This window comes from Neovison vison, chromosome 7, assembly GCF_020171115.1.
Source record: "Neovison vison isolate M4711 chromosome 7, ASM_NN_V1, whole genome shotgun sequence".
NCBI classification, from domain to species: Eukaryota; Metazoa; Chordata; class Mammalia; order Carnivora; family Mustelidae; genus Neogale; species Neogale vison.
In genome coordinates this window covers 110,949,748-110,966,150 of record NC_058097.1, presented here as the reverse complement: position 1 = coordinate 110,966,150, position 16,403 = coordinate 110,949,748, and the positions used below count along the sequence as shown (strand labels likewise).

The window sequence follows — 16,403 nt, the reverse complement described above, 5'->3', positions numbered from 1 at the left end:
ACAGGCGGGGATGGTTTGGCAATTGTCCCCCTGAGTGTTACCGGCGGCATCAGGAGCTGCCACCACCACGCGTGCAGGTGAACTGCCGCCTCCCACATTCTGGAACCCGGAGGTTGCTTCCACAACTCAGGTCCTGAAAAACCAGCTGCTGGGTGTCATCTTTGCACGACCTTTTAGGGACTCCTGGAGGAAAGCCCTATGAAATCAGAAATCTCCCACAGGGAAAGAGGCTGTTGGACAAGTCCGAAATATTATTAGTAACTACCAAGGACAGCATTTTGCTGGCAGGTAAACCAGCAAGAAGAAATGGAAATTGATCTCTTTCATGATCAAGCGCATGAATTTGTGTTAATGAACTTGTGCTTGGCTCTTTTTTTTGGCCAAAGTTCAAGAACACAGCAGCCCCTTCTCTGAAGGACACAGGCATTATACGCAAGAAAAACTTGCCTCCCCTGAGCAAGTTCACCGTGACAGCATGCTGATCGAATGAATATGTGAATCCCCAGAACGGGTTCTTATTTACTCATTTCAGACATGTAGACACAGGAGCAAAACAAAGCGTTCCACTTCTTGCTCTTGATTTCAATTAGCAGTAACAAAGGTAACAGCCTCAGTAGAGAGTCGAGGCAGAAGCCGAGACAAATAACAGTCAACTCTTCGTTATCTGGGCTAATCGGGGAAAGAAAGACATGAATAATGTAAAGGTAACAACAATCGAAATGAAACAAAACAAAAACCTCACTCTTGCATTAAGCAATGTTCCAACCTCTGTCCCTACTAAAACTCTTAGGGGAGATCCTGATGTTATCCCGAGTGGCCTTCCTCCCTAAGAGTCTGGGTTAGAACACTTCATTTCAGAAAAAGCCCTTCCCCTGGCCTCTCTCTCCAGCTGGCTCAGAAACATAACAGAGCTACGGGGGCCAGGGGCAGCCCCTGATGGACGCCTGACTCACCTTTGCACACGTGGTACCTAGAACAATGCCTAGTTCATTGTCCATGTTCATTGCTGTCATTGACCTGAGATAACGTCTAACAGAAATAAGCCCAAGTTCCAGCTTGGGCCCTACCAACTAACAAGTCAGGTTATTTCCTCGTGTGAAAACAGAGGAAGGTGGACTGGGCCAGCCCCAGTGCCTCTGGGGAAAGGCACACATCCAGAAGCCCCCCTTTCCTACCTGAGCTCCAGAGACTGTCATTTACACAGAGGACGGCGGGAGGGGTCCCCTCAGAGCCATGCACCTGTCACACGACCACACCTACTCCGGTTTTATAAATCAATTAAAAAAATACGCAACCTTGGAAGAATGAGCGTGCACAACCTATTTACTAACTGATCAAGCATTTACAAAGTGCCTGTGAGCCTGTCCGGAATAGAAATACTATTCAAAAGACCTTGCCGATGAGTTGAAGAACTCAGGCGTATAATGAAACGGTAACTAATGTTAAGAAGTCCATATGTGATCGATGCCCAATTAACGAGCCCGCCAATAAATGCCGTGAGACTCCAGGAGAGACATCACTGCCCTAGCTCGGCAACAGAAATCCTTCCTCTGTCCATGCTATGCTCTCACAGTAAGTCATCGCTGTGGTCTGAGGCTAGGCACTAGCTACGCTATTATTTCCTGCTTGTCTTCTGATGAAGCTGATAGCACACAGCGACAGATCGAAAGAAGAGCAGCAGGAGAAGCAGCAAAAAAAAAACGAGAGCAACCTACTGAGTGAGTGCCAGGTGGCTACTCAGATTGAGGCCAAGCTCGGACTGATATCTGGGACACATGCACCTGTCAACAGGAGGCCGGAATATATGCTCCTACTTGCAAACGCTCTATGTGAACCATATGCACAGGCACCTCCCAATAACCTACAGAAGTAGAAGGGGGCTGCAGTGCCCATAATCCTCGAGCCCACCAACCCCGCGGTCATTTTTTGTGTCCGGGGAGGGCACGGTAATTTTCTGGCGGTGGGGTTTATTTCCCTGGTCGTGTTTTGCTCCATCTAGTGTAGCCATGACGCTGCGTTTCCCTGAGCCCATATGCACCGACAGATGGTGTCAGAGGACTAGAATCATGCTAACTACTTCGGGGGAGCTGGCTTGGAATGCAAACGCCATCTGCAGAGAAGTTAAACAGGGAACCTCAGAAACGGACTCTGCGATCGGGCGGCCTCGCGGAGCGTGACACGTATGCTGCCTGGGAAGCCGAACTGTGTCCCCTGCTGTCGTCCTCACACAGCCGAGTCCCCACCATCACACGGTTGACTTGTGCCTCTCACCCCTGGAGGATGGGTTCCTGACGAGGGAGGGGACAGATCGTCTTTATTTCTTTACATATGCACTCCCCGGCACAATTCGTGCTTTCTAAATGTGTGAGATGGGAATTGATAAATTAATGGGTAAATCGATACATGGCAGCAGAGCGGGGGAAGCGTGATGCTTTGTGACTATCCTCCTCCAACCAAACACCAGTGGGAATGTGGAGACAGCACTGTGTACAACAGGACTGGCTTCCAGCTCTTGGCCCTAAGAGCAGCTGCTGACCAACACGGCACAGAGCCTAGATCAGCCAGACACCATGCTTTGCTTCCATCTGCCCGAGGCCAGCCTACTCAGCGCAGGTCAAATTCACCACGGGGGAAACCAGAGGCTAAGATCTCTCTCTTCAAACCACCCACCTCTCTCTTGCTGCTGGCTCTGCTTCTAAAAGCAGCAAAGGAAGAGAAGGCTTTCTTCTTTGCATGAAACAAGACCATTGCGGAGGCCTCTGTGTCCTCCTTTGGCAACACATCTCACGGGTTCAGGGCAAATACGGGGAGAAGGGAGGGCCAGTCTGCCCTGATGTACCATTAACAAAATTAACTTTGGTCCTAATTCGGACAAAAATAAAGAACTGGTTCTGATAACATTAGATCAAGTAAGCGGAGGTTAAAGACTCTAGACATTCTTGCTTTTCAGAGCAATACACTGGTGAAGAGTACAGAATGTGACTTAACGTCACTAACAAACGGGGGCATCCTCGGCCAGTGACTTGACCTTGCTGAGTCTCAGTTTCCTCATCTGTAAAACGAAGCAGTTAACCCCAAACGTCCCTTCCAGGTCTGTTGGTATGAACCCCCAAAGCAAATCTGTCAACAGCAAAAGTCACTGGTTACCAAGTAGAGTACACTCTGAAATAATTACTCAGGTATTATTATTATTAATTTTTCTTTCCTGTTCCTATTTTCACTCCTTCTAGGTCACACACCAAGCAAAGATAGACATGTTGACATCTCTAGTTAATTTTTTAGTCATCACGAATTTGTATTTCTATAAAGCTGCATTTGCCGGCATCAGTAAAACGGTATCCTTTGTTCCTTATGAGACCCCCCCTCCTTGAGATAGGAGGGACAGATTATTATCCCTCTGCTATAGATGAGGAAAGTTGAAATAATTTGCTGAGGTCAATCTACTTGTACTCACAGACTTACATCTGGGAGAGCGGTGTGATGTCAGGAGAAAAAGTTGCATCAGAGACACTTACTTCAGCTCATTGGTTTCCATGCCCTGGGCGATGGCCATGATGATGCCGCCATGATCTCCCCAAGTATAGTAGTGAGGTCCAGGAAGTGCCTGAAGAGGAAAAGCCAGTGCTGATGCCACCGCTCTGGGGTGACTGGGCAGAAACCATGCACACTCCACAGGCACACACACGCACAGACACACACAGAAGCGCATGGCCATGATGCCAGCCACTTGAATACATTTCACTTTCCAGAGCACATTCACATCCATTCTCTCCTTTGCTCCACACGGCGGTGAGGACGGGACAGCGACCCCTCACCGCAATTCTCTCCCCAAATGAAGAAACAAGGTTCATATTAAAGCGGCTGAATGTAAACAGCAGGGCGAGAAGTCAAGCCTTGATCTCTGGCCCTCCCCTGTGAGAGATTACAATTCAACTGGAGTTTCTATCATGAGTGTACAAACCCACAGCAGTCCATCCTTCCTGCCGATTATAAGAAAAAACTTGGAACAAAATACAAAAAAGGGCTGCCCGAGGATGCTGAAAAGGAAACAAAATCAGGTGGCCTGTGGCAAGGACTTCAAACCTGAGGAGTCACCATGAGGCTGGGGTTTCCTGGTATGGTTTTGTCCCAAGGGAAAGTCCCAGTCCTGGAACACCTCAGTCCCAGGTAGATGGCTGCAGCGTCACCAGAAACCATTTGTGCAGGCCGGGGAGAATGTGGTCGAAATGCCAGCAAACAAGTAAATCTTCTGTGTATGAACTCACACAACACTCACCCTAACCCCTAACCATACATGGATGGAGCAGACTGACCCCAACACAGCAAAGGGTTAGTGAACACAATGGAGAGTTGCACTGTCCCCCTCAGAATGCAGGAAGAAACCCACGGTCTGAACCTAAGCAGACTCACTCCACGCTAAAACGAAAATATCCACACCCTCCAGAAGACTATATTCCGTGCCTGTCATTCACATGTCCAGGAGACAACCCAAAATAACTCAACACAGATACCTGCCAACGAATCATGTTCCGTTCTCAAGGGAAAAGGCAATCAACAGGTGTCAACCCCACCAAGATGGTTCAAATGCTGGAATGACCAACGACTTGAAATTATTGATCATAACTGTGTCTCATGGGGTAAAGGAAAACACACTTGAAAAGAACAAAAGACAAGAATTCTTCCCAGAGAAGTGGAAGCTATCCTTTAAGAAAAGAACTTTAGAGCAGAAAAATATAACATGTGACATTAAGAAATTCACGAATGAGCTCAACAACTGAATGGAAATGACAGAGGAACTGGTGAACATGGTAAGAAACACAGAATGGAGAAATTACTCATTCCAAAGAACACTCAAAAAAGAATGAAGAGGGAAAAAGCCCCTAAGACTGGGAGGATAATAATAAAAGGCCTAGTGTGTATGACTGGAGTCCAAAAAGAAAGCAGGAAACAGAGCAGGAAAAAAAAATTTTTTTTTGAAGAAATAACAGCTGAAAATTTGCCAAATTTGGTAAAAAGACATACATTTATAGACTCAAGATCAGCCTACCCAAACAGGATAAACACAAAGAAAACCACACCTAGATACATCACATCAAAACTGCTGAACACCAAAGATAAGGAAAAAGCTCCTGAAAGCTTTAGACAAAATGACAGATTGCGTGCAGGACAGTGACGACTGAAATGACTCTAGATTTCTCATCACAAACCAGAGAGGCAAGACGGCTATAGCACATCTTTAAAGCACTGAGAGAAAATCGCCATCAAACCAGAATTCTTTTTTTTTTTTTTAATTTTTTTTTAAGAATTTATTTATTTATTTGACAGAGAGAGATCACAAGTAGACAGAAAGGCAGGCAGAGAGTGAGAGAGAGGGGAGCAGTCTCCCTGCTGAGCAGAGAGCCCGACGCGGGACTCGATCCCAGGACCCCGAGATCATGACCCGAGCCGAAGGCAGCGGCTTAACCCACTGAGCCACCCAGGCGCCCCATCAAACCAGAATTCTATATCCAACGAACATATCTCCTGGGAAGGAAGGGGAAATAAAGAGATTCTCAAATGAGGGAAAAACCAAGAAAATGTGTATGGTAGATAGGCACAAGAAAAAATGGTAAAGGAATTTCTCAAAGCCATAGGGAAACTTACCAGGGGATACAGGGATTCTCAGGAATGAAGGAAGAGCAAAAGAAATATCTGGGTAAATATAAAAAATTGCTTCTTTCCCCTTAAATTCTCTAAAACTGATATAATAATGTAAAGCAAAATGAAAGCAAGAACATTGTCTTGTAGGTTTTTTAATGGACTTCAATGAGATACACAGACAACAATAACAAATATCAGGGAAAGAGAAAAGGGATGTACATGCTTGCATGGTTTCTAAATTTTATGTGAAGGGCAACATTATATTAAGAGCAATATTAATTTTGAAAAGACTATGAAAGATTAAATATGCATGTTGTAATCCTTACAGCAACCACTGAAAGAAATATAATTTTAAAAAAACACCAATGGGGTGCCTGGGTGGCTCAGTGGGTTAAGCCGCTGCCTTCGGCTCAGGTCATGATCTCAGGGTCCTGGGATCGAGTCCCGCATCAGGCTCTCTGCTCGGCAGGGAGCCTGCTTCCCTCTCTCTCTCTCTCTGCCTGCCTCTCCGTCTACTTGTGATCTCTCTCTGTCAAATAAATAAATAAAATCTTTTAAAAAAAAGAAAAACAAAAACAAAAAAAAACAAAAAAACACCAGTCTCTAAATAAAAGTAAAATGCCAAAGCCATCTAAATGATACAGAAAAGTCAGTAAAGGAAGAACAGAGGGATAAAAAACAAAGATCATACGTACATATATAAAACCTTGGACCTAAATCCAATCATACCAATAATTATGTTAAATGTTAATGGTCCAGGCATTTCAGTTAAAAAACAAAGTCTTGAAGAATGGATAAAAAAGCAAGACCATCCTATATGCTGTCTGTAAGAAACGCTTCAGATAAAGATACCAGTGAGCACAAAGTAAAAGGATGGTAAAAGATACACTATTGAAACAGTAAACATAAAACGGTTGGAAGGATTATTTCAATACTAGATAAAACAGACTTCAAGACAAAGGTTATCACCATAGATAAAGAGAGCTATTTCATAACAATAAACGGAGAAGAACAGAAAAGAGAATTATAAAATGTGCATGTACCGAATCAGAGCCTCAAAATACAAAAGATAAAACTGACAGGATTTAAAGAAAAACTTGGCAATTCTACATAGTTGGAGGTTTCACCATGGTTCTCTTGGCAATCACCAGAACTAGCCAAAAAAAGAAAAAGAAAAAGAACATAAAAGATCTAAACAGCAGCGTATGAACCACTTTCATAGAAATAACACCTTCGTGTAACTAACGTCTGACAACAGCAGAATACACATTCCTTCCTAATGCATATGATGGATGCAAGATAGGCCACATATTAGATCCCAAAGTAAGTCCCAATAAATTTAAAGGAATCAAAATCATACAAAGTGTATTCTCGGACTACAAGGCAATTAAATTAGAAATCAAACATGTATGATATCTAGGAAATTTCAAGTATCCGAAAACTAAACAACCCTTTTCTAAATAACTTATCAAAGACAAAAAGCAGAAGGGACATTTTGAAGTAATAAAAACGTTCTGGAATTAGAGAGAGGTGATGGTTGCACATTACATCACTTGTGAATACAGCAAAAACCCACCAAACTGTACACTTTAAAGGGGTGAATTTTATGGTATGTGATTTACATCTCAACTTCAAAGAGGGACATTAAGAAATATTCTGAACTGAATGAAAAAAAATATATACATCTCTAAATTTGTGACAGTAGCCAATGCAGGATTTAGAGGAAAACTTAACTTCTTTAAATGCTTATATTGGAGAAAATCAATGACCTAAAATTATACCTTTAAAAAAGCTACAAAAAGAAAAGCAAATTAAATCCAAATAAGGGAAAATACTAAAGAGAAAAAAATCAACAAAATAGAAGACAAACGAAATAAAGCCATAAGCACGTTCTTTGAAAAGATCAGTAATATTGACAAACCACTAACTAAACTATTAAGCAAAATAGGAAAAACCCCACAAATCCTCAGTATCAGGAATAAAAACAGGTGAGCACCACAGACCCTGGAGACATTACGCCAACAAATTCAATGACTCCGATGAAACTCACCAAAACTGACGCAAGTAGTAGAAAATCTAAACAGTTTTCTAGGAGTCAGAGACACTGAATTTCTAACCACATTCCCAAAAAGTCAGCTCTGGGTTCAGACAGTTTCTCTGGTGAGTTATTCAAAAAAGAAAAATCAAACCATTTTCAGATGAAAGAGGAGTCACTTTTCAATTTGTTCGATGACACCAGCCCAACCCTAACACCAAAACTTGAAAAAGACATGATCTCCACCCAGAATACAAAAAACCAGACCAATCTCTCACAAATAATGTAAAAATATTTAACAAACTATTAGTCACTCAAACCTAACATTATATAGAAAGGATAATAGATCATAAATAAATAGGGTCTGTCCCAGTAATTCAAGGTTCATATAACCGTCAAGAATCAATCAATATAACATACTGCAACATACATGTAACATACCATATCACCTATGTGATATGAAAAGAAATATGTATTTTGGTCTTGGTCCTAAAAACCTCTGCACCATCTCCTGACTGATGGGGTTGATGTGGGTCTTACACAGAAACTTCTATATCATTGAGAACTTCCAGGAAGATAGCAGAGTCTTTGGTTGTAAGGAGACAACTCCTGGTGGACTCCTGGACAGTACAGGCACTGGCCACCAGAAAGACAAAGCATGACTAGAAGCTTGAAACTTCCAGCCCTGCCTCAACCCCCAGGGAAAAGACAGGGGCTGGAGATGGAGTTAATAATCAATCATGCCTTTGTGATGAAGCCTCCATTAAAAAAAAAAAAAAAAAATCCCTAAACTGTGGCATTCAGAGAGCTCCCAGGTTGGCAAACACGTCCACAAGCTGGGAGGTTGGCACATCACAACGCCATGGGGGACAGAAGCTCCCGTGCTTAGGATCCTTCCAGACCTTGCCCAATGGACCTCTCCATCCAGGTGCAGCCTTTGTAATATCCTTATAATCAACTGGATGTAAATAAGTATTTCCTGAGCTCTGTCAGCCATTCCAGTAAATTCCTGAGCCCAAGGGGGGCCAGGGGAGCACACTATTTATCAGCTGGTCAGTCAGAAATATGGGTGACAACTTGGGACTTGCAATGAGCATGGGAAGTGAGTGGGGAACAGTCTTGTGAGCCTGAGCCCCTCACCTGTGGGGTCTGTGCTAACTCCAGCCAGCTAGCATCATGACTGAAATACAAGATATCCGGTTGGTGTCCAGAGCACTGGAGAATTGCTCACTGTGAGGGGAACCTCCCCTAGCATTTGGTATCAAGAATAAAGGAAAAGAGGGGTTTTTTTACACTATATACATATTGCCATATTACTACATATTAGGGAAGGGAAAAAAAGGAAGAGAGAGAAAGAAATAAAAGACATAAAGATCAAAAAGGATGAAATAAATAGGTCGCTATTTGCAGATGATTATCATTTCTTTTTTTTTTAAGATTTTATTTTATTTATTTGACAGACAGAGATCACAAGTAGGCAGAGAGGCAGGCAGAGAGAGAGGAGGAAGCAGGCTCTCCGCTGAGCAGAGAGCCCCACATGGGGCTCGATCCCAGGACCCTGAGATCACGACCTGAGCCGAAGGCAGAGGATTAACCCACTGAGCCACCCAGGCACCCCTGATTATCATTTCTTATACAGAATCTACAAAACAACTACTAACACTAACGAATTATTTTAGCAAGGCTGTGGAATACAAGGTTAATCAATAAAAATTAACTGTATTCCTATATCCTATAATAAAAATTGGAATGGAAACTTGAAAAAATACTGTATTTACAATAATACTGAAAATTTGTAAAATATCTAGCAATAAAACTAACCTACAAGGTATATCCAAGGCCTCCACATTGAAATCTAAAAAAGATATTGCTCAGTGAGATTTAAAAAGAAATGAAGAGAGGCTCCTGGATGGCTCAGTGGTTTAAAGTCTCTGTCTTCAGCTCAGGTCATGATCCCAGGGTCCTGGTATCGAGCCCCGCATCGGGCTCTCTGCTCAGCAGGGAGTCTGCTTCCCCGCCCGCACCCCTGCTCTGTCTGCCCCTCTGCCTACTTGTGAACTCTGTCTGTCCAATAAATAAATAAAATCTTTAAAAAAAAATTTAAAGTAAAAAGAAATGAAGAAACATACTACATTCACAGATCAGAACACTAGTGCTAAGAAATCAATTATCCCCAAATTGATCTATAAATTCAATGCAATCCAAGCCAAAATCACAGCAGGTTTTGCAGAAGCTGACCAGCAGATTCTAAAATGTTGTGGAAATACAAAGGATCTAGAAGAGTCAAAGAAATTTTTAGGAAGAACAAAGTTGAGGGGCACTTGGGTGGCTCATCAGTTAAGCGAATGACTCTTGGTTTCATTTCAGATAGTAATCTCAGGGTCATGAGACTGAGGCCCAGGTTGGGCTCCAGGCTTAGGTCAGAGTCCCCTGGCCTCTCTCTCTCTGCCCCTCCCCCACACACACCCCCACTCACCACACACCTCACCCCCCTGCTCCCTCACTCTCTCACTCTCTCTCTCTCCTCTAAAATAAATAAGTCTTTTTAAAAAAGAAAGAAAGAAGAAAACAACAAAGTTGGAAGACTTACACACTTGATCCCAACACTTCCTGTTAAGTCTCCCATAATCAAGACAGTTTGGTACAGGTGAAAAGACAGACATGCAGATTAATGGAACAGATTAGAAAGTCTACCATGTTCTGAAACAGACCCAGGCATGGATGACCAACTGATTTTCCAACAGACATAAAGTCAACGCAAGGGGAGAAAGAAGTCTTGCTCAGTAAGTGGGGCTGGATCCCTGAATCTCCACATGGAAGAATGAGTGGCAAACCCTCCCATCGCGCCAGATACCAAGATTACCTCAAATGGATCATAAACCTAAACTACAGCCTTGCACTATGAAATTTAGGGGTAAATCTTTGCAAAAGGGGCAAACATTCCTCAGAACAACAAAGAGCGTAACATCCAGAGGAAAAGTCTTGCTAAATCAGACCTCAGCAAAATTTAAAACATTTGCTCTTTGAAAAACACCATTAAGAAATTAAAAAAAAAAAAAAAAAGCAAGCCACAGGGGCACCTGGGTGGCTCAGTGGGTTAAGCCGCTGCCTTCGGCTCAGGTCATGATCTCAGGATCCTGGGATCGAGCCCTGCATCGGGCTCTCTGCTCAGCAGGGAGCCTGCTTCCCCTCTCTCTCTGCCTGTCTCTCTGCCTACTTGTGATCTCTCTCTGTCAATAAATAAATAAAAATCTAAAAAAAAAAAGCAAGCTACAGACTAGGGAAGATACTCATGACATATGTATCAAACAAAAGACTTAACTTTACATTTTTCAAAAAGCATCCTACACATCCATAAGAAGGCAAACAACTCAATTTTTTAAAATATGTATAAGATTTGAACAGACACTTCACAAAATGATTTTTAAATGGCCAAAGGGCACGTGAGAAGAAGCTCAAAGTCATTAGTCACCAAGGAAATGCCAATTAAAACCATAATGATACACCACTGTGTACTCATTAAAACGTCTAAAATTAAAAAGAGTGACCATACCAAGTGCCAGTGTGGACCTGAGGCAATTAGAAGTCTCAGACAACTCTGAGACAACCCTCACTTTGGACAAAAATTTGGTCATTCCTTAAAAAAAGTTAAACACAGACCCATCAAGCTGCCCATCATTCCACTCTGAGGTATTTACCCAAAAGGAATACAAATGTGTATCTATCTAAAAAAAAAAAAAAGGCACATAATTAATTGTTTATAATATCTATACTTATAATCATCAAACACTGTAGTGTCCACCAACAGATGAATGGATAAGTGAATTGTGGCTTATCCCTATAATGGGATACAAATCTACAATAAAATAGGAAAGAACCACTGATACATGGAACAACACAAATGGGCCTCAAAATCATCATGATGAATGTCAGAAGCCAAGCAAAAAACCAGCATATTATGAGTCCATTTACAGAAAATTCTAGGAAACGCTAACTAACCAGTGCGCAGGGATGAGGTAAAGAGAAGGACAGATTACAGGGGGGACGAAGATGCTTTGGGGAGTGATGGCCATGCTTGTTGTCTTCACTGTGGTGTTGGTGACGGTGTAGCGACGGTGACCAACTCTGATGGAACTGTACACCTGAAATATGCAGGGGCCTCCATAAAGTTGATAAGGAAGAAAAGCATAGAAAAGGAACTCAAGATCGGAGAATTTGCACAAGTCTTTAGTAGCGGAGGAGGAACAAGTCTTCTAGTCACTGATTTTCTAGACAGCTCTGTCCATCACATCCTACACCTCACCCTTCCCTGTCTTTGCCCCTCACGCCCCAGGCTGTCCCTCTCACGTGATCACTGCTGTCCAAGGGCACTCGGATGTCCACTCACACAGACATGATCTCAGCCTTCTCCCCTACTTCGCTCTCTGCTCTTTGCAAAACTAAGGTCCCTTGTGCAATGGCTGCTTCCTGGCAGGCGTGAAGCAGGCCAGGCCGGAGGCACGGGCAGCTGCCCCAGTGTGAGCCAGACGATACCATGTCACCAGAGGAGGAACAAGACCCTGCTTTCTCCCCAGAAGGAAATCACTTGCAGATGTTCAAGCCCAGATTATACCACCATCAGAAGGTCCAAACAAGCCACAGGCCTGGTCGCTGAGGAGAGAACACCCAATTTCAAAAGGAATGTCCCGCTCCAGTGAAGAGGAGAAGAGCTGCTTCATCCTTCCCGCGGGGGCAGAGCACATGTGCTCCCCAAACTCCAAACCATTCACCCTTTAGGACTACGGGGCCTTCACCTTGTCTTACATCCGAACATGTGATCATGGTCTCCACCTTACTGGCCAGTTGTTCATGTAGGCACACCTGCAAGCTCTGGGTCCCGGATGCCTCAGCCTCAGGGATGGGAGGCCCTACCTACCTCACAGAGAGAAGATATGTCTCTGCCAACCGCACAGAGCCAAACGAATGCTGGGTATCACCAATGCTTTACATAGGACGGTTTTAAATACAAACGTGTATATATTGCGTTCCCAACAGGAAGCACCATGAGGGGACCCCTGGGTGGCTCAGTCGGTTAAGCGGCTGCCTTTGGCTCAGGTCACGATGGGATCGAGTCCCACATCAGGCTCCCTGCTCAAAGGGGAGCCTGCTTCTCCTTCTGCCTGCCTCATGCTCTCTCTCTCTCTCTCCCAATAAATAAATTCAAAAATCTTAAAGATGGAAGGAAGGAAGGAAAGAAGGAAGGGGCACCATGAGGCTGGCTGGGTCTTCTGAGAACCACATCCCTCCCGCTATCATGCTCCACCTACACAAGGTGCTCAATTAAATTCTTATCCTGCGATCTGTTGAGTTTTCCTGCTGGCTCCCCACACGGGCAGCAGAGCCCCTCTAAAAGCAACCTCCACAGAATGAGACCAGCTGTAGTTCCCTTGGCCCTCGTAAATCATGTGAGGCTGCTGAAAGTTTTGTTTTGTTTTGTTTACAAGTTGGGCAATCCTCTAACGCCCAAGGCCGAATTAGCATTCAGGGACCACAGGACTAGCTCTACCCTGAGAACTGGTATCAGCAGTGCCTACAGAACCGAAGCAGCTCTGCAGACGTTTTAAGGCAGAAACGGTCTTCCTCCACGGCGCAGAGTGGAAAAAAAAGGGCCTGCCCGGCACAGCCCACCGAGGAGAGGCCTGACGTCGATTTCGTTACGATGCAACAACAAATGGCCAGTTTCACGCCGGATGCCCGTACAACCCCACGGCCATTTGCTGATAGATTCTGCAAATATTTACACAGTGCCCCCTCCCTGCCAGGCACTACTCGGTTCTAGGGGTGAAGAAGTTAAGCAGAGAGACATTGCTTTGTCCCCTCGGGGCATTTAGTTAAATTTACAGTCGTGAGGGCAAGAGAAGGTCTGTTTTTGATTCAAAGGAATATTTCTGGCAACATCACGAGCCCACATTACAAGGTGCGAACACAAGATCAGTGCAGCTGACGCTCTCGTGGGGCTCTGGGTACCCTCCTTTAATTTTATAGTCATACTTGCTGCCGCTGGCCTCCCCACGGGCCACACGTGATCCTGAAAGGTGGAGGCACAGCCATGATCTCTGACAAACCAGAACCCAGGCTGGCGGCTGGGGGGTGGGGAGCAGGGGGCGGGGGTGGGAAGCTGACCTCTCGCCACCGGGCTCCCGCGCTGCTAGAAACGTACACGTTCGTCTTGCTGGCCAAGTTCTTTCCCACCGAACCTGAAAGGCAAGAGGAGTAACGACTTTCCACTTCAAGAAGAGGTCGGATACACACCCCGCCCAACCAGAACAGCCAGTCACATTTAGCAACTACAGATGGCTCAGAACATCACAAACGCTGTGGCCATAGCAGAGGTCAGCAGTCCCCGTGTATTCGGCCACGTGTCCCCGAAGAGCTTAAGACTGTAGCGGGGACAAGCATCTCAGACTTACCGGTGGCAATGATGAGACCGGGAGCGGACTCCTTGGACAGGATGGGCATCCTTCGGAGCTGGAGGTTGAGCAGCTGACTGAGCCGCTGGGCCAGGTGCAGGGAACAGCCCTGGGCGAGCTACGGGACACAAGGGCCAGGCACCGTCAGTGCGGGATAGGAGGCCTTCAGCTCCCTCAAAACACAGGTCTGGGTGTAGACCATGCAGCCACACACACAGAAAGGAAATCTGGCTCAGAGGAACCCAGACACAGAGCCCAGCCGGCCCCTCACTACCTCCCAGGTGGGTATGATTATTTGAATCACAAAAACGCCTCTCCTTGAAGAAAAGAGAAAAATACAAGTAAAAAAATCCTCCTGAGGCTCTCAGAGAACAGCAATTAGAAATCAGTGCCGGGGCGCCTGGGTGGCTCAGTGGGTTAAGTCGCTGCCTTCGGCTCAGGTCATGATCTCAAGGTCCTGGGATCGAGTCCCGCATCAGGCTCTCTGCTCAGCAGGGAGCCTGCTTCCTCCTCTCTCTCTCTCTGCCTGCCTCTCTGCCTGCTTGTGATCTCTCTCTGTCAAATAAAATAAATAAAATCTTTAAAAAAAAAAAAAAAAGAAATCAGTGCCAACGCAAGTCGATTGAAAGCGATCCCTCCCTCTGTTTTACCCCAGAGATACTCTTGTGTGACTCGGCACGAAAAAGAAATGAAATGCTTTCGTGGGACTTATTTCCTAAGTCTGTAGAGATACATCTCAAATAGGAGGTAAGCAATGCCATTAGAGGAAAAACCAAGAATCAGAAGTCATCAAGTCTCCCTGATCGGCTCCCAAATGTACCACATGTGAGCTACAAACTCCAAAGGATCCACACTAAAACAGATTTAAAGTAGTGAGCATTTGCACAGGGCACCAGCTCTGCCCTGCCCACTGTGAAGCAAGTCATTCGAACGGGCCACTTACATTAGGATTTTAATAGTTCTGCAAACAACACCGTTTGCCCTGTGGTCACGCCTGATCATCCTGGCCAGAAAGTCATTGTCAAGTGTTATTCAGTCTCGTCTGGTGTGCTTATGTGAGCAGGTAAAAATAGACACGGTTTTGCTACATATACTCATTTTTATAATAAAAGGATCTCTCTAGCAAATGTCCATCTTGCTAGGATCGCAGTTTGATGTGAGCAAAAGAGGAAGGTTGGATCTCAAGGAAATATCTGTCAACCAACCTGTTCTTTCACCATCTAAAATCACAGGTAGAAGCTAAGAGCTCACCAACTGCTGTACAGCTCATAAATAGGTCAGTCAGGGAATAAGCGGGGTTTTAATAAAACCATTAAATTCTACTTAACTAGGGCTCAGACCCCAACAGCATGCTGAAAAGCAGGCCACCCCCATCCACAGAGGCCCATGCAGAGCTCCTAAAATCTAGAAGCCGCTCCAGAATAAAGAAGCACCTGCATAGTTGTCTCTTTCCACTCATACCCTGCCTCTTTCCAAAGTTAGACTTGTACAAAGTCAGCACCTGTTGCGAAATCAGCAAGAGTAATCAAGAAATCCAAGGAGAGCAAGAGTCTCCAAGAAAATTTTCCCCAGTGGCCAGAGCTACAGCATACAGTACAGTCAACACACTTCATCATGGGCAAACAAGACTCAAAAACCCCAAAGATCAGGTAACCGTCTAATTAAATGTTACAGTTTCCCCAAAAATTACTACTACATGATTTTTTTTTCTGAGTTCCTTCTGCCTACCTGCAGTATATAGTCCAGATCCCTTAAGTGAGGCAAAAAGGGAAGTGTGGGGCGTCATATAAAGCCAAGGAACTCAGTCCACAGAATGTTCTTCCAAGGGAAAAGAACAGAGCTACTGAGGCAGGTAGGAACACTTACTGAGGCCAAATAATAGATTTTAGTATTCCCAGCTTTTCAGATGGAGCCACAGATTGGGAAAACTGTAGAACCCTAAATTATATTCAGGAAGGCACTTTTTTTTAAAAGTTCCACAGAAACAAAAAATTTAATCAGAATTTCCCAAACTTTCTTGCTTCGCAGCACGATTAGCGTCCTCATAAATTTTTTATAGCAGCTTCAAGCCAGAAGAAATACCAGCATTTATTGTTTTACATAGTTAAGACCAAACAACTTAGTAAGTAGTTCTAATAACTTAGCGGCAATTCGAAATAATAGTGTTCGTGCGTATGTAAATACATACACACACACACACATAAGAGAGAAAACAAAATTTCTATTTCACTCTTAGATAACCACAATTATTTAACAGGGGATGTATGTACTGCTGGTAC

At 44.3% G+C, this 16,403-nt stretch overlaps 1 protein-coding gene across 5 annotated transcripts in view; it reads right to left on the bottom strand.

Moving 5' to 3' along the window:
• Window positions 1–16,403, bottom strand: part of SORL1 (sortilin related receptor 1) — a 147,212-nt gene that overhangs the window by 78,580 nt on the left and 52,229 nt on the right. For all 5 annotated transcript variants that reach the window (XM_044258068.1, XM_044258067.1, XM_044258071.1 and 2 more), the window contains exons 10-12: window positions 14,125–14,242; window positions 13,838–13,911; window positions 3,516–3,604 (exon numbers count right to left, since the gene is read on the bottom strand). In XM_044258068.1, the coding sequence (XP_044114003.1) occupies window positions 3,516–3,604; window positions 13,838–13,911; window positions 14,125–14,242 (281 nt within the window). The remainder of the gene's footprint in view (window positions 1–3,515; window positions 3,605–13,837; window positions 13,912–14,124; window positions 14,243–16,403) is intronic.